The 18624-nt window shown below is 44.8% G+C and overlaps 1 protein-coding gene across 1 annotated transcript in view; it reads left to right on the top strand.

Annotated features, from left to right (window-relative positions):
- Nucleotides 1-11782: 11782 nt before the first annotated feature.
- LOC138447824 (TLC domain-containing protein 4-A-like) overlaps nt 11783-18624 on the top strand; it is a 332257-nt gene continuing 325415 nt past the window's right edge. Inside the window, exon 1 of the mRNA XM_069604211.1 lies at nt 11783-12015. Coding sequence (XP_069460312.1) covers nt 11966-12015 — 50 coding nt within the window. The 5' untranslated portion in view covers nt 11783-11965. The remainder of the gene's footprint in view (nt 12016-18624) is intronic.

Raw genomic sequence — 18624 nt, 5'->3', positions numbered from 1 at the left:
CTTTCATTTCTTCTGATACAAGTTAATTTCTTCTGACGGTCTGCGTATCACCTACACTAATTACGCTGATGATACCCAGATCCTCATCCCGTTGATGGGAGGGGTATACCTCATCATCCAGGCATGGATGGCCTCCCACAGTCTATGCCTGAATGATGACAAGACTGAACTCATCATCCTCGGATCCACCCACAATCTAAATAAACTGGACCATAACTACACCAGTTTCATTATAGACGCAATCCCATCAAGATATCTAAAGAAGTGAAAACCCTAGGAATCTACCTAGTCTCTGCCCTCTCCTTCCATAAACAGGTTATCTCCATGGCCACCTCGACAGCCTACACATGTAAGCTTATAGGAGCAGCCAAACCTTTCCTATCCACTCAGAACTGCATTACCTTAGCCAGAGCCCTTGTATTATCAAAACTGGACTATTGTAATGCCCTCTACGTAGGAGCCAACAAACAGGTAACCAATAAAATCTAGACCCTACAAAACAACGCTCTCAGAGCAGCGCTCAGCATCCCCAAGAGAGAACACATCTCTAACATCAGGAGAACTCACAATTGGCTTACCACCACCGACAAAATCCTGCTCAAAGTAGCCAAAAACGCAATAATGTCTTTGGAACATATATCCTGCACCCATTCAATTTCCACGTCAACTTCCACGACAATTTCCATGTCAATTAAAACAATACAGAATCTCAAAGTTCCTTGACCACTCACCGGACCAACAATGTCTTGACCTACATGTTCCCAAGGTATAGTGGGAATGGACATTACAGTCATTGGTTCTTGCCTTGTGGTGTAACCTTTGGCAGAAACGTCCCATATACAACAATCCCTAATGAGTCTCTCTACTTGTAGGTCCATCCCAGGCCACCAATAATCTTGCCTGATTAGTTGTTTCATTTTCGTCATACCCTGGTGTCCTTCATGTGCTAACTCCAAAATCTTCTTCTTTACCCCAGTGGGTGGAAACAATTTGTCACCCCTTATTTAGGCGTAATTCATCAAACACATGCCTGACAGTCTCCGGTAAGTTACCTTTCCTAATCTCATTGCCTATCTCACCACTCTGAGGCACTCTTTCGCAATTTTGAGAACTTCATCTGCTGCTGTGGCCTGCTCCCATTCTTCTTCTGATACAACTTCTTGATTGACATACAAAATTAGATCCTCATCACACTCATCATCACTATCAATATCCACAACTTTTGTTAATCATGATAAACAATCAGCAAATGTATTCTTGACACCAGGTACAAAATCTACATCCCAGTTTTACTCTTACAATCCTGCTACCCACTTTCGAATTCTTGAAAAAACCTTTTCCAACCCCTTTGTAGTCAAGATCTCCTTGAGTGGTTTGTGGTCTGATCTTACTACAAACTTCATTCCACAAAGAAATGAGCAAAATCTATCAATAGCCCATTTTACAGGTAACAGCTTCTTCTTAATGGTGGAATAGTGGCATACCGCCTCCCTTAAAACTCTAAAGGCAAACATAATGGAGTATTCTATTCCATCTTCTTCTTGGGACAATACAGCTCCTAAACCATGATTACTGGCATCCGTAGTTAGAATGCTTTTTTGTTGGCATTGAAACTCTTCAAAGTGGGTGCATTGTTCAAATCTACTTTTATCCTGTCAAATTCAAGCTCCCACTGATCATCCCAATTAAATTTCACACCTTTCTTCATCAGCTTCCTCATGTGAAAGGTCTTACTCGCCAAGTCAGGAATAAACTTGGCGTAATATTCAGCATGCCCAAAAACGACATTACCTTTACTATCAGGACTGAGAAAATGAAGAATGGTGTTCACTAATTCTTCCTTGGGCATTATACTTTTATCAGAAATCTCTGTCCCAAATATTATATATTGGATCTGTTAAACTTGCATTTGTCCTTACTAAGTGTCAAACCAGCTTCCTTGAAAATATCTAAGATTTTGCGAATTCTACCATCATTTTCTTCTTGATTCTTTCCATAAACCAAAACTTCATCTTGGAAACATAGTACCCCTTGCATATGATGAAATTACATTATATGGTGAAACACAGCGGCTGCAGATATAAGCATAAATGGCATTCTTTTACCTTGGAATAAACCCTCATTGGTAATGAAAGCTGTAACATTTCTGGAAAGGATGCAACATTATTTGATGGTATGCAGATGTCAAATCTAAAGTACTCATCACTTTGGCACCCTTAATAGTACCTAGTATTTCTGCTATGTTAGGCAACGGATGCCTGTCCGGAATCACACATTTGTTCACACATCTAAGGTCTATACATAACCTACGTTTACTATTGGGCTTGTGTACTATGACCAATGGTGAGACCCAATCAGATGATTTCACTCTCTCTGTCACACTCTGAGCTTCCATTCTCTCGAGTTCTTCTTTCACTGCAGTCTTAATTGCCAAAGGAACTGGTCTCAATTTCTGTACAACAGGAATGGTATCACTTCTCATTCAAATTTTGTGTTTAAAATTCTTTCAACTTCTGTGTTCCTCTCGAAAAACAGGATGTTGTTCAAATAATCCAGATGATGTCTCTTGGTCCACAGCATAAACTGTTTCCTTGGCATTGGGATCCAGTTTGATTTTGAGTCTTTTTTGATGAGACCAGCTCAGAAGTGGGTACATTCCTTTCTTGGAAACAATATTTTTTCCTTTGGCTGTTCTGTCCTTAAACTTCAAAGTCGACCAGAACTAACCTTCTAATTCAAAGAGTCTTCCACCATAAACAACTGGTTTAACATCCACATCCTTCAATGTAATACTTTCTTTGAAACCTTTCCCGAAGATGACTTTGGGTAACAAAGTATACTTTGCTCCAGAGTCTATTACCATACTGAATTTTGTGCCTCCGATTTCTATTGTTGCCGTTGGTTTTTCAACAGCTGCATCCTCGTCCTCCCCTATATTAACTTCGGAATCCTAAATGGTGAAGGTACATTATACCAACTCCTCACAGAGTTCATCAATGCAGTCTATGTTCTCCATCTTTGTTCTACAACAGTTGGTGAAATGTCCTTTTTTATAACATCTCTTGCATATTTCTTTGATGCCAGGACACTTTTCACTACTGGCTAGATGATGTATGCTATCACAGCGGTAACACCTTCTTCTCTCATTTGATTCTCTCCTCTCTTTGAACCTGGTTCCCTTTTTCTTTGTTGTACTTTCTCTTTTTACACTCTGTTTTCTTCTGGTCACGTTCTTTTCCTGAATTGCTAAAACTTCTGGTATTTGTGAAATTGGTTCTTTCTTTGTTTCATTTTCAACCCTTTTTTCTAACTCTTTCACACATTTGTTGGTGTGTTCAAATTTCCTTTGCAACCATAAGAACTTCTTCTATGGATGGATTGCCTCTTGACCACAGTGCTTCCCTCACTTTACTATCATTGCATTCTAGCATAAACTGATCTCTTAGTCTCTCATCCAAATTATTCCTAAACTCACATGAAGTGGCTAAATCGACATAAAGCTGTAATAAATTGTTCCACCGTCTCTCCAGCTTGTTGTTTTTGTTTTCCGAAATGGTATCTTTCAAGAATAATGCTCACAGATTTTTCATAATGCCGATCCAATATTGTAATACATTTTTCAGATTCTGTAAGCCCCAATGATTCTTCATCGGGCAGAGGCGGAGGATTCTCAAATTGTTCCTGCCCATAGTTCCCTAGGCAGTGTATGAGTAGACATTTTTTACGTTCACTGGCAAAATTCGACCCAGGGGTTGCTAAAACATAATGATCAAAACGTTTTTTCCATCGTCTCCAGGGCACCACTGATTCACCCTTTGTATCTAGGAAATAGTTTGGTGGTGGTATCCCTTGCATGGCTGGTTGTAAAATGTGGATTTCTCTTAATTGTACTGGTGTATGCTGACTTGACTGTGGATGATGCTAATGAGCAGTGCACTTCTGCAAAGTGTCAAAACACGCTTGAGCGAACTGTCATTAAAGAACATCAAAAGTATTTCCTCAAGCACTCTGTAAGGTGCAGGAACTGGAAAGTGTTTTCTTTCCCTTTAAATTCCTTGCGAATAATGTGCTGTTGCTTTATTTGTTTTCTCGCCTAGTGAAAGAAATAGTCTTTAAATCCTTTGTGGGTTGCCACAGTTTAAAGCATTTGATGTGTGTTTCTTTTGATGTAGCACACCTGCATAATAAAGCTTTAATATAGCACGCTGGATTCCGTTGATGTTGATGTATAACGCTTAGTTGCTAGGGAAAACAAGCTCCAGTAACTGTTAATGTTTGGTATCAGCAGTGTGATAACAAAGGTACTTTAACAAAATATTCCTGGAGTTCTATGGTTGTCCATTTTGGTAGTTAGTTTCACTTTCTGTTATTTGTAGAACAGTTCATTTCACTTCCCTTTATTTGTAGGAAATCCTATGCGAATCATCTTAACAATTCACAATTAAATTTCAGTTTCTTCACTTGTTTCAGGGTATTTGACTGTGCTTTAAAAGATAAAACGCTTATGATTCTCTACAGAACTGTGTTATTGACAGTGCACAATGCTCTGTTTACGATGGTCGCGTTGTTGTTTAAAGCGTCGGTTGGCGTGGAAACAAAATGGCGGCACATAAAATTATGCACAGAGGTCCTTGCCTCCAACCTATGGTGCGTCGTAGCAATGCTTGAGTTGTAGGCAGTAGAATCGCTTGTTTAAAAGATGCGGCATGCACGCTGTTGGGCTGCGAAGTTGTCTCGCGCTGTGAATATAAGTTATAGCCTCGCGCTGCAGATAAGTTGAGGCAGCTCAAATTTTAAAGTCTCACATTCGTTTTTGGGTCAGACGGATGTATATAAGCTGTAGAGTTTAGTTTGACGTGAAACGCTGCGCAATGACTTACTTTTTAATTCGGTGCCAGAAGTTTCGCTCACTGCACAGTTCAGAGCGTTCCAGAGTGTAAAAGCAAGTCATTCATAAATCACATTCCTTCATTCTCTCTCTGCATTGGTCCCGACCTTATTGCAGCACAGTCACTTGCCCCTGCTTGAGTTCCCTCGATAAAACTTCTGCAGGGACTTGATGTCATAGATCTCAGCTTACATATAGCATACATGCCAACATTTTGCAGCAGCTGGGAGGGAAATTCTCTCCGAGCAATCGGGAGAGCTGAATTTTATCATTAGAATGCATTGGGCTTAGAATTATTTTAGGAGGGAGGCAGTAAAAAACAGCAACATTTTTGCTAATAAAATTGTGATTCTCCCGCCTAAATCGGGAGAGTTGGCATGTATGATATAGGATACATAAGATTTTCAGCTTTCTTATGTTTAAATGAACGGCTACTTGGTGTACTGCAGTTTAGAGGAATCCCATCCTTGTCGCCACTGAAATAATGCTCTGTGAAGATTTTTAGAAGTAAGGAGGTTTATTAGCCCACCAGCTTCTTCAACAGCACTACAGTAACTGATCCTTGCCTTGCATCTTTCCCTTAGCATTCCATGTTCTCTGTTCCACACTCCACGTAGGAATGGTTGAGGTGTGGACATAGAACATACATGCATGCCAACATTCAGATGCACCGGGGAGGGAGATTTCCACAGGGAAATCGGGAGATGGATATTTCCCCATAGGAATGCATTGGGGATACAGTTATTTTAGGCGGGAGATCGTGAAAAATAGCAATATTTTTCACCTAAAAATCAGGAGTCCATACATGCCAACATTCCGACGGACCTGGGAGGGAGATTTTGTCAGGGAAATCGGGAGATGTAAATTTCCCAATAGGAATACATTGGGGCTAGAAAGATTATAGGTGGGAAAACGTGAAAAATAGCTATATTTTTCACTGAAAAGTTGTGAGTCTCCCGTCTAAATTGGGAGAGTTGGCATGTATGGGAGACTCCTGCCTAAATCGGAAGGGTTGGTGTAGAGAATTGTATGCTGTCTCGTGGCGGTTGCGCGTGCTCTCTTGTTATACTTGGAATGAGAGTCGCGTGACCGCAGCGGACGGTTGCTGGTTTTAAATAAAGTTGAGCCCTGCAGCTATTAGGGCACCGGCGAGCTCTGTTGAATAAAGGACTTACCGGCTTTCGTAGTGCGGCCTCCATTTTCCTCAAGTGGCGACGAGGAGGGCACACGGAGCTCGCCGCGGAGCCTGGCGACGTTTCCCTCAGGTCCGCAACGCAGAACGCGTCGTCCGCGGCACGGAGGGCTGGCACTGCGACAGGCAGAGCGGCCTGCGAAGAGGTGGGGGCCTTCAGAGGGACTGTCTCCGCGGCGCCTCGAAGCGTGGCGCTGCAGGGGGACGGTCTCCCCGCCTCTACTCCGAGCGAGCGGCCACATAGGGAAAAGCAGCTCATCCTGGTGGGTGCCGCCCACTCTCCCTCTCGTTGGACAAGAAGGTGAGGAGCAGGGAGAGGGGGGGCTGGGGCACAGCCAGGGGGGAGGCACATCTGAGAGTAAGCTCAGGGCCAACAAGAGGCCATCACAAGAAGGGAGTGTGCCAGAGGACATTGAAGTTACTGCAGGGGTGAGCCTCCCAGTGGACATTGAGGTCACTGCAGGGTTCACAGGGAGTGTGCCTCCCAGAGGACATTGAAGTCACTGCAGAGGTGAAGGTGCTTCACACAAGGCTGTGTTGCAGGAACAAACATATAGACAGTGAACCTGCACCATCTACACTGAAGAGTTGCTTAAGAGCATTTAAGCACAGAAGGACTAACAAATACTAAGAAGATAAGGGGAAGAACAGTGCATAGGATTGGAGATATAAGTCAGTGCATTAGCGCATTTGGTGATATTTGGTGTAAATAGGACACCAGACACAGAAAGATGGCTGCGGCTAGTATGTCACCCCCGCCACCGTTCCTGTCAGAACCTGGCGCTCCACCTATAAGGTGGGACAGGTGGAAGAAGTTGTTTGACACGTACCTGATTGCAATTGGAGGGGACAAGGTCGCAGCGGCGAGAAAAGAGGCGATCCTGCTGCACAATTTGGGAACTGAGGCAGAAGTGTTTATGATGGATTACCTGATCTTCCACAGCAAGGCCAGGGGGAGGTGGACCAATATTCCATGGCGGAAAGGAAGTAGGAAGTTCATTTTGAAGCTAAGAAAAACATAACATTTGAGAGACACAAGTTCTTCCAAAGGATACAAGACCCACAGGAGCCGGTGGAAAATTTTATTGCGGCGTTGAGGTCTCTTTAGTCATACGTGTGAATTTGGGCTACTCACTGACTCTCTCATAAGGGACCAATTGGTTTGTTGCACGAATAATATAAAAATACAAGAGAGGCTATTATCTAAAGGAGTCGGCCATAGACATGGCAAGAAGTATGGAACAGACTCATAAATATATGACCACTATGAAGGGAGACAAGTCGGACGGAGAAGTGGCTGCGGTGAAGGGATTTCGTAAGGGAGTCCCCAACAAGGAAATCAAGTGCTACAAATGTGGGAGTAACCGTCATATTTCCACAAGCATGTTTTGTCCAGCCAGAAATATCTTGTGTCTGAAATGCAAGAAAAAAGGTCATTTTGCAAGAGTTTGCCGTGAATCAGGGACAGTGCAGAGCATTGAAGCAGGTGGAAGAGTGCCTGAACAAGAAGAAGATCTGGAAATGGGAAGGAGCAACCAGACAAAGCATGTGCTGGAAGTATCAGAGGTCTCAAGCAAGGGAGGTACGCCTACAGATGTATTCATGGTCAATGGAAGAGTGGTGACAATGAAGGTGGACAGTTGCTCACCATGGACATTGATGTCAAAGGCGACATTTCTGAGTTGTATGCAAGGAGACGTGAGACAATTGAAGAAGCACAACATAGAACCCTATGCGTATGGAAACGTGAAAATTGAAATTGTAGGGATGTTCCATGCTTCCATTAAATACAAAGGGAGGAGCTGTGAATCAGAGGTGTATGTTACCCAAGAAGGTTCTTCACTCCTAGAATGGGGTGAACAGTGGAAGTTGGGAATTAGAATACAGGCGAACGCGGAGAGACCAGTTGATGTAGCTGAACTGAAGGACAGATGGGAAGGGATTATCCCATGGTGTTTCGTGAGGCACTCGGGATGTTGAAAGGATTTTAACACGAGATCCAGCTCAAGGCAGGGGCCAACCAAAAGTGCACAGGGTGAGGCCGGTACCTCATGGGTTAAGTGAGAAACTCAAAGCAGAAGTGGAGTTGTTGCTCCAAAGGGGAGTAATAGAGAAGAGTGAAAGCTCAGAATGGCTGTCGCCGGTAGTAGTAGCGGCTGAGGCCAATGGTGATATTAGACTATGTGTGAATCTGCGAGATCTGAACAGGAACATTTTAGTGGATAGACATCCTCTACCGATAATAGGTGACAAGCTATCAGTACTGAACATTGCCAAAGTGTTTTCTGTCATCGACCTTTCTCAAGCATACCATCAGATCCCGCTGAAGGAGGATTGTCAACACTTGACGGCATTTATCACGGTGTTTGGTCCATTCAAATACTGTAGGATGCCATTTGGGCTTGCCTCTGCGGCAGCTGTATTCCAAAGGGTGATGGAGACGGTGTTGAGTGGAGTAAAGAACATTATTGTGTTCCAGGACGATGTGCTGATATATGCTAGTTCTACTGAAGAACATGATGAGGTGTTAAAACAGGTGTTGAACAGATTGAGTGAGGCAGGGATGACGGTGAAGAGGAGCAAGTGTAAGATTGCGGTACACAGGTTGGAGTATCTGGGACATGAGATTGATGAGCAAGGGGTGAGGCCTAAGAAGAATTTGATGGAAGCAGTGAAATGTGCATCTGTGCCAAAAGATAAAGAGCAGGTGAAATCATTTTTAGGTTTGGCCGAATATTATCATAGGTTTGTAAAGGATTTTGCCAAAGTGTCAATTCCCCTCAGAATGTTACTCAAGAAGGGAGTGAAATTTGAATGGTACGCTGAATGTGATGTGGCTTTTGAGTGTATTAAGCAAGCAGTGGGTGAGGCACCATCCATAGGTAGATTTGACCCCAAGATTGTTTTGGTAGTAGATGCGAGCATGTTGGGACTGGGTGCAACATTGGTGCAGTACGACAGAGACAATACTGAGAGAGTTATAGCATTTGCGTCTAGGACGCTGAGAGGGGCAGAGAGCAAATATTCAGTTATTGAAAGAGAAACGTTGGCCATGTTCTGGGCGGTGAATCATTTTAAATACTTCTTGTGGGGGAGGAGATTTATTGTCAGGTCGGACCACAAGCCCATGGTTCAGATGTTTGAGAGCGGAAGATGGGCCATGGGCTCTCCAAGAATAAGCAGGTGGGGTTTGACTGCCTATCCAGACTGCCACTCAGGGGTTAACCTATGGAAGATAGAGAGACGGAGGAGGAGTCAGTAGTAGCAGAATTACAAGGTGCAGTTAGTAAGGAAGAATGGACACAAGAAGAAAATTCTGATGAGGATCTCAAGCTAGTCAAATGTTGGACAGTGAGGGGGTGGCCAGCAAAAAAGGACTTGGATTGTAAATTCAATACTTGGTGGGAAGTGAAAAATTAGTTGAACCTATGTGATGATAGGTTAAGGAGAGGGAGGTGCATTGTTCCTCCTCATTCCCTTAGGTCGGTACTGGTTGAGCTGGCTCATCAGGGGCATCCTGGAGAAGCGGCTATGAAGAGGAAATTGAGACAGAATTATTGGTGGCCGGGAATTGATAGGAGTGCGGAAAGGTATGTCAAGGATTGCATGATTTGCCAAACAAGAGACAAATGCAGAGTGGTGGGGGAAGCTCCGTTGATTCCCAATGTGATACCAGACCAGCCGTGGAGCAAGTTAGCGGTGGACATAATGGGTCCTGTAGCGGGTCTGGGAGAAGGCTTGAAGTTCGTGTTTGTTGTGGTGGATTTACATTCCAAATGGTTTGAGTGGGAAGCTGTAAAGGAGGTCACGGCAAAGAAGTTGATTGGTTTCTTGGAAAAGGTTTTTCTTAAGGAAGGAGTACCTGTTGAAATTGTGTCTGATAATGGGGTGCAATTTGTGTCTGGGGCAATGAAAACGTTTCTTGCGGGATACAGTATAAAACACACAAGAACTGCCTTGTATAATCCTAAAGCTAATGGACTTGTTGAAAGAGTCAACAGGTACATAAAAGGGGGCCTGCAGATGGCCATGAAGTCGAGACAACCATGGAGGGAGGTATTAAGGATGCTGACATGGAATTATGTCACTACGCCACATTCTGTGACAGGTGTATCCCCATTTGTTTTGATGAAAAGAAGGGAACCTGGGACAAGGCTTTGTCCAGGATGGCTGGGAATGGCGAAAGTGGTTAATGTTGATCTGGACCGCATTATGAAACTCATTACATTGAGTCAAGAAAGAAATAAGGAACTGTTTGATGACAGGATGAGAGTGAAGGAAAAAGAATGGAAGGTTGGGGAAAAAGTATATGTCAAATATCCCAGACTAATGGACAAATGTGTGGAAAGTAGGTTCCTGGGACCGAAGAAGATATGTGCAGTGAAAAGTAATGTGGTCATTTTGGAGGGAGGTGAGGTTTGGTCGAAAGGAAGGTTGGCGAGAGTGGGTGATGGGAAAGAGAGTAAATGTGATGAACAGTTGAGAGCTGTGGAGGAGGATAATCATAAATTGAATGAGGAGATGAAAGGAAGGGTCCCTGATGAGAACAAGAACAATACAGGTGGGAGAGTCAAAGAAGATTCTTCACATAGGGCTAGATATAAGCCGGTGTGGATGAGGGATTATGAAACTTGATACTGATATGTTGCTCATGTCTTGTGTAGGCTGTGCACTACTGTTTAACTTTCAATTCTTTCCAGTTCAGGCAAATTCTCTGATATTACTGATTTGTCGCTTTGGTTAAGTTTTTCGTTACTGTTATTAGCATTATAAAGTAAATTATTTGCTCTGTTTGAGGGGGAAGATGTGTAGAGAATTGTATGCTGTCTCGTGGCGGTTGCGCGTGCTCTCTTGTTATACTTGGAATGAGAGTCGCGTGACCGCAGCGGACGGTTGCTGGTTTTAAATAAAGTTGAGCCCTGCAGCTATTAGGGCACCGGCGAGCCCTGTTGAATAAAGGACTTACCGGCTTTCGTAGTGCGGCCTCCATTTTCCTCAGTTGGCATTTATGAGCATAGAATGCTTCAAGCACATTACATTCTCCCTGCACCACCCGATGCCTAGTATCATACAGCAAGTGGCGTCTTGGCTATCCTATCATGCACCCTAAGGGAAGGCAGGGTTCTTTGTCCCAGTCCTAGCTGACACCCATAGTTAGCACAGGAAATAGTTTCCCTGGATGTACACAGCAGACAGGCTAGCTGCCAGCTAATGAAGCAATCAGTCAGTGTGCCTGTCATGCAGTGTTTATGTGGTGTATAAATAGAACATTCTGGGGCGGTATTCTTTAATTGATGTGTGGTGCTGTTGTGTCTGCTTTACTTCTGTTCTGGCTTCACAGTTAGATGGGTTGTTGTGGTTATGTTGTGGGCTGTTATACTGTGGCAGCAGGCAGTTGTGGCTGCTCCCCCTGTAACGTGCGTTTGTTTGCTGCGTGGACGGCTAACGCGTCGCCGCGCTCTGCACGCGCGCCTCAACGGCGCGCCGTTGTTGCGTGCGTCTCGCGGTTGGTGCGTGACGGGCGCATGACATATTGAACTCTATGGGGCCCAGTCAAGCTCTCCTATTGGTTCCCCCATTGTGATGCGCGGTTTGCACCGGCTCTGGTGAGGGGCGTGGTTTTACGAGGCCGGGGGCGTGTTTGTTTTCAGACCGGGGCGTGGCCTGGCTTGCTGCGCGCGTGTTCCGGGAGCGGGCCCGTTTGCCTTGTGTGGTGGGCGAGCCTCGCTCTTTATCTGGGCGGGGCCTGGCGTCGTGACTGACAGCCCCGCCCCCGCGGTAGGCGTGTTTCTAGCCGTTGACGTGTGCCTGGCCCCCCTCGGAGCCGCAGAACCTGGAGCTGTACGCGGCCCGAGCAGAAGCAGTGGGGTAGGGGTGCGGCGGCCATGAAGCCTGCTGCCCGGGGGAGCCCCGGCGGCCCCCTAGCCGCGGCCTGGTAAGTGGAGGCACTACATAGGAGGAGGCTACGGCGGCCGCGAGGGGACAATACGCTGTGGATGGAGGGATGGAAGGAGGGAGGGACATAACTAGGGGGGGGGCTCGCTGGCAAGAGGGTTGCATCGGTGCATGCAACCTGCTCGAGTTGATTCCAGGCAGGAGAGGAGGCGTGGGGGAGACCAGGAGAAGGGGGCGTCCAGGGAGAGGGGGAAGATCATGGAGAGGACATGCCTGAGGGGAGAAAGAGATAAGAGGGGGAGCAAAGATCCCTGAGAAGAGGAAAGAGAAGAGATAGGGAGAGGAGCGATCAGAGGAGAAAAACTGGAGAGCTAGCTCTGGAGCCCCCAGGCCCCCATAGGAGATCGGGGTGCGGGTAGTGGGTTGGGAGTGAACATTGGGGATAGAGAGAGAATAAATATAACAATAGGGAGAGGGGGCGTAATCAGGGGAGTGAAAGAGAAGAGTTCAGGAAGGAGGAAAGCTCAGGGGGGAGAGAAGGGGAGGAAAAGGGGAGATCAGGATGAGCCCTCCCCAATTAGATGGGGCGAAGAGAACTCATGAGAGAGATGCAAGGGAGTGATCTGGGAACATAGGGAGAAGAAATAGTGAGAGAGATACCTCGGGAGAGAAAGAGTTCGTGGTGCAAGGAATGCTCAAAGCAAGGGAAATATCTCTGGGATGAAGAGGAGAGGTGAGGAGGTGCCCTCCAATTAGAGATTGTGCCGAGGGGAGAGCTACAGGGAGAAGAAATATCACAAGGAAGAGATCTCCGTGGAGAGAATGAGAATTCTGGAGGAGGAATGCTCAGGGGTTAAAGAGAGGAGATGAGGATATAGAAAGATGGGAACTCTGGGATAGAACGCGGGAAGATCAGGGGGTGAAAGGAGAGATCAGTTAGATGTGCAGACTGTCGAGACAGAGGAGAGCTATGGGAATAGAAATATGAGAGTGAGTTCTCGGGAGAAAAAAAGAGGAGAGACCTGGAGTATCATGAGAGTGAAGGAAAGCTCATGGGAGATCAGGAGGGAATAGAAAGATGAGAACTCGGGGAAAGGAGAAGGGGAAGGAAGTCGAGATCATCAGTGGGTGAGAAGCAGAGTAGGTAAACAAGGGAGGGTTAGAGTTGCTTTACAATGGTTTGTGAAGGTTTTGCCCAAGCAATATTTTGTAACACGAAAGAGGATAGGGGCATACAAACTCTGGTTCATCTGAGCATGTATAATGCTCATGGGTGATCTGAATTTTTGTGGATTGCCCTCTAGGTACTTCAGAAATCTTGACATAAATCAGAGCGACAATTTAGGACAGAAAGAAGATGGATAGAGAAAGTTCTATCTGTCCCTATCTGTCTAATACTCTATCCTTAATCGGTGCTGGCGTGCCGCCGATCTAATAGTGGATAGAGTAAGAAAAAAAAGGCATCAGCAATTTGTTTTCCAACTCTTTGTTCTCTCGACTTAGTTCTGAGTCATTGTTCGTTAGCTCAGATAGTAGTTTCTTTGTAAGTAATTATGGTAAAGACAGGAAGACCAGTGTAAAATCTTACTCCTATTGGTTGATTAAAAATACAATTTGTGGATGATTCCCGAACAGTATTTGTGGCAAAGGTTGCTTTATTGGCCAATACTGAGGGTGAATGTATCCCTGGTAAAATGTATTCTTTAACTAGAGAGCTAAAAAAACGCATTCTGAAGACTAAACCAGGGGTATAGACATTGTGGTTTCTAAGTCTACTTGTGTTTATAACGCGGAATGCAGCAGGACCCCCACGTGTGTGTTGACCGGTTTCGGTGGGCCATGTAGGTGATGCCACCTTCAAGGATGTCTGCTGAACTTGTTGTAAGGGTGTTCTGCGTCTAAAGAGTGGCTGTATCGTATCCATATTGTGAGTGTCAAAAATAGAAAGCTCTGACCGCAAATTGATTTGTGTAGACATTCAGACTGACCCTGTGGAAAATCAGAGGGAACCGTATCACTATTGGTACCACTAATGTACAATTTTCAGAATGTATGGAGAATACACACATCTGGAGGTGGAAATATTTGTAGGTCACGCTTCTGACTCGGGTTCAGGGTAACGATTAAGGTGAATGTGGCAGGTCACACGGTTAGTTGCACTGTGACCCACCTGTGGAGAAAATCATAAGTGCATTCTGTTTAGGTCGTCCTTGTCTATAGTGATATATTAATAAGTATATTGTGTAAAATTATACAATAACCTTTTCCCTTTTTATCATGGGCGATATGATCGTTATCTGCCCTGTGGGTTGCATGTGTTATGGCCAGAGGGGCCCTTGGAGGTTCAAGTGCGGGTGAGTTGCGGTACCTCCGCACACCCTGTTATTTGTTGCATATGTGGTCGATCAGCTGCTGATTATGGAGGTTAAGTAATCATTACTGGTGATTTTGCAACACTCGACCACTAATGGTGAAATAGTTGGAAGATTATTAAATTGTTGGAACAATTACTGGAAGGATTCTCTGTGTCAAATCCTGGATAACTACATGGCAAGGATCTGGTAACAGCGCTGTGTGGATGATTCCATTACGCCCTTGCTACTAGCCCATCATGTTTTATTGGGTACTCATCCCCCTGTCCATCATTGTATACTAATAAGCCTTGCGTAGAGCCCAGCCAGGGTGCATGGGGTGGGGGCGGAGAGAGAAGCCTACATTAGTCCACGACATGAAATACATTTACCAACAAGCGCGGGTAAGGCCTGATCATTATGGTCATGGTGTAATTAAGTTTACACAGTCTTTATTAGCGAGTTCGCAGTGATAGTGAGCACTTAGCCGTGATGTCACATTTCTCGTTTCCATTACAGCCGTGTCGCGACTTCTCAATGAGTAACCTGTGTTTGAGGAACCAGCGTTACTAAATATGCTTACTGTTACTTAGGCTACCAAACCATGCTTGTTGCCCTGTGCTTGTACCATTGCTTTGGTGGTACGCAGGGCGCCATCTTGTAAGGGACTGAATAGTAGTGTTAAAGTACTGATGGCCTTACTTCTTAGTCCGCCTGTTGGTTGTGGAACTAGTCACTTGCCCCCCCATAAGTGAGTCATAGCCATCAGTGCTAGTCCCGTTCATGGTGAGATCAGGAGTCATGAGGCTCCTGACATTCGTGTGTGTACATTGGCAATCGAGACGTTATTACAATATTGGGGCATGTGGCATTTTGCAGTATGACTGAGCCTGTAGTTGAATGTCAATGCCCTAATACAGTTGTCTCTATTCTCGTTGTGTCCAGTGTGGCTCCACCATTAATATACTGCTGTGCACTTATTGGTGTGGTCAAGTCGCGATCTATATGGTGGTAAGGGGTTGCCAATTGATGGGTTCGTTGGTCAGTCTTGAGGCGAAAAATTCATCAATGTTCTCTTTTGATAAGTAGGGCATGCATGTCATCCTCTAAGTGGAACAGTCACCTTTTTCACAATGGTCCAGGATAATTCATTCTCCTTATGTGCTCTTTAATGTTCTACCAATGGCGCATTTAGTCTCTTGGTCCGTATGCATGCATGATTGATGTTCCTGGATTCTCTTCTTGACTGGCCTGGCCGTCATTCCAATATATTTGAGGTCACATGGGCATGTGATGAGATCGATCACATGGCTGGTATTGCAATTGGTGAATGTTGGCTGTCTCCAACTGGTATGGAGGCCAAGAACTAATGTAGTGGACCTGGTGGTTTATTTATGGATATGTAGTTAGAGTGGCAAACGTAGATCCAGGCACTCATTAGAAGCAGAACACCCTTACAACTTGTTAAGAAGACAGTCCTGAAGAAGGTGGCACCAACTACATAGCCCACCGAAACCGTTCGACACATACGTGGAGACAGCAGGGGTTCCATGTCATTCCATCGCCTGTTTTTTTGTGGCATGTTTTTCTGCCTTTTTTTGGCTGCACAAATTCAACGAATATATTCATTTTTTAATGTTAAGGGGGTTACCCTCCCAAACCCCCCTTCCCACCTATTTACAATAATCTAGTCCCCACACCCCCCTACACCTTATATCCCTTTACCCACTCCCTATATTTTTCGATTTGTTTTTTTCTGTAAAAAAACAGCTGCAAAAAATGCAGAAAGAAACGGTCGATGTGGCCAATAAAGCAACCTTTGCCACAAATACTGTTCGAGAATCATGCACAAATTGTATTTTTAATCAACCCATAGGACTAAGGTTTTACGCTGGTCTTCCTGTCTTTACCACAATTACTTACAAAGAAACTACTATCTGAGCGAGAACAAAGAGTTGGAAAACGAATGACTGATGCTTTTTTTCTTTTTCTTACTCTATCCACTATTAGATAGGTGGCACACAAGCGCCAACTAAGGATAGGGTATTAGACAGGTAGGCACGGTGAGAAGAGGAGACCATGAGGTAGAGAAATGGGGACCTGGATACAGATGGACTCGGCAGCACACTTCTCAACAGATGCCATAGCGTGGCTACAATCGTTCTTAAATAACAGGACTATGAGAGTTTTCTCGCCCATGGCAGCGGCCAACCCCATCCCTATCACATGTGGAGTTCCCCAGGGATCTTCCGTCTCACCCACCCTCTATAATATCTTTAACAAGCCCCTTTTCGATGATCTGGATCTTTTGGGTGTCTCCTATACTAACTATGCAGATGACACACAGATCCTCCTACCGCTTACTGGTGATTACGACAAGGATTTGGCCTTGATAAACCGTATATATCTCATCATCCAGGCATGGATGGCCACCCATGGTCTATGCCTGAATGATGACAAAAATGAGATCATCATCCTGGGGACTCCCTCGACTCTTAAAAAAACTCAGCCCCGAATACTCTGCCTTCAACATAGACAAAAATATTATTACTGTCGCCAAGGAGGTCAAAACTCTGGGCTTCTATTTGGATTCTACTCTCTCCTTCAACAAACAGGTCAATGCCTTGGCCTCGGCCACGGCATACACCTGCAAGCTGATTAGAGCAGGCAAAACTTTCCTGTCCCACTCTAGCTGCATTACCCTGGCCAGAGCCCTCATTTTATCCAGGCTTGAATGCTTGACTACTGCAATGCGTTGTACGTAGGGGCCAACAAACAAATTATCAAAAAAATCCAACTTTTACAAAATGCTCTGAGAGCAGCCTTGGGAATCCCTAAGAGAGAACATATCTCTAACACAAGAAGAGCTAACAATTGGCTCTCCACACATGACAAAATAAAACTAAAGGTTGCCTCCCTTACCCATAAATGCTTGAATAGCGTAGCACCCTGTTACCTTTCTGACAGATTCACTCTGAAGCCGGCCACAAGAATAACTAGACTTTCCAATACTAATTACCTATGGGTCCCTAGATATAAGCTTGCTAAAATCGGAGGCAGCAGCTTCCAGGTCAAGGCAGCCCTCTTGTGGAACTCGCTACCACCCCCTTTAAGAACAGATCAAACCTACCAAAAGTTCCGCCAGAGCATTACTAGCTGGCTCAAAGATGCCGACATCTAGGCATCTATGACTTCTCAGCCCTATGGTCGCGAATCATACTGATTCCTCAGCATATAGTCAACCACTAGTCATTGTACTGACTGTGCCCAGCACATACTTTACACTGTATGATCTGTCCGATAATGCAAAATTACGCTTGTATATATCTTCTGTTTTCAATGCGCCTGCTTGTATATATCTTGCTTTTATTGTGCCTACATGTAACCAACTGGCACCTGCACATTTACCTGTAATGTACATGTTGTAACCAAGCTGCGAATATCCTTATGCCTTGCGCCTGAATACCCACGGGTCTGGAGCGCAATACAAGTAATAAACAAACAAACAGATGAAAGATCACAGTAGAGAACACTGATTTGGAATATTTGTTTCCCTTAATTTAAAGGAATCGTACAAAAATGTCGCCCTGGGAACTGCAACGGCCGAAAATGCCGACTTTTATTTTCTTTTTAACCCCTCCCTTACACCATATATATATGTGGGGGGTTAAGTGTATAATATTAGTATGAGGCGCGCGGGGGGGTTTTGCCCCGCATATATATGTGGTGTAAAGGGTTAAAAAAAAAAGTCGGCATTTTCGGCCGTCGCAGTGATCACATAGATCCCAATTTAAATAGAACGCTTTCTCCCTTTTTGGAAAGAAGACCCATTGTTTTTGCTAACTATATCTTTGTGCTTCTTGTTCCCGTCTGGGTTTGTTTATTTCACACCTTGATTCTGCCAGGGTTGCATGCTGCAAATCCAACTCTGGGAGAGCAAAGGCGCAAAAGAGAGAAGATCAGGGGATAGAATGATGTGAATGCGGAGGGCGTAGAATGATGTGAATGCAGGAGGGAAGAGGTGAAATCATGGGGGAGAGAAAGATGAGAACTCTGGGAGAGGAAGAGGGGACATCGTGAGGGCTAGAAAAAGGAAACATTTGAGGAGATGGGACACCCTGGTGTAAAAAAAGGAGATATAAGGTAGGGAGGAAATAATCAGGGGAGAAAGGGGGATCTGGGGGTGCGGGTATGGAAGAGGGGGGGCGTCGTGCGGAGAGCAAGATATGAATTCTTGGAGAGACAGTTGTGGGGAGAACAACAAGGAAAATTCAGGGGAGATGGGAAACACTGGAACA

Source organism: Ambystoma mexicanum, chromosome 3q (assembly GCF_040938575.1).
Source record: "Ambystoma mexicanum isolate Mex_15411 chromosome 3q, UKY_AmexF1_1, whole genome shotgun sequence".
Classification (NCBI taxonomy): Eukaryota; Metazoa; Chordata; class Amphibia; order Caudata; family Ambystomatidae; genus Ambystoma; species Ambystoma mexicanum.
The sequence above is the reverse complement of the archived record's forward strand: the minus strand, read 5'-3'. Positions and strand labels throughout refer to the sequence as shown.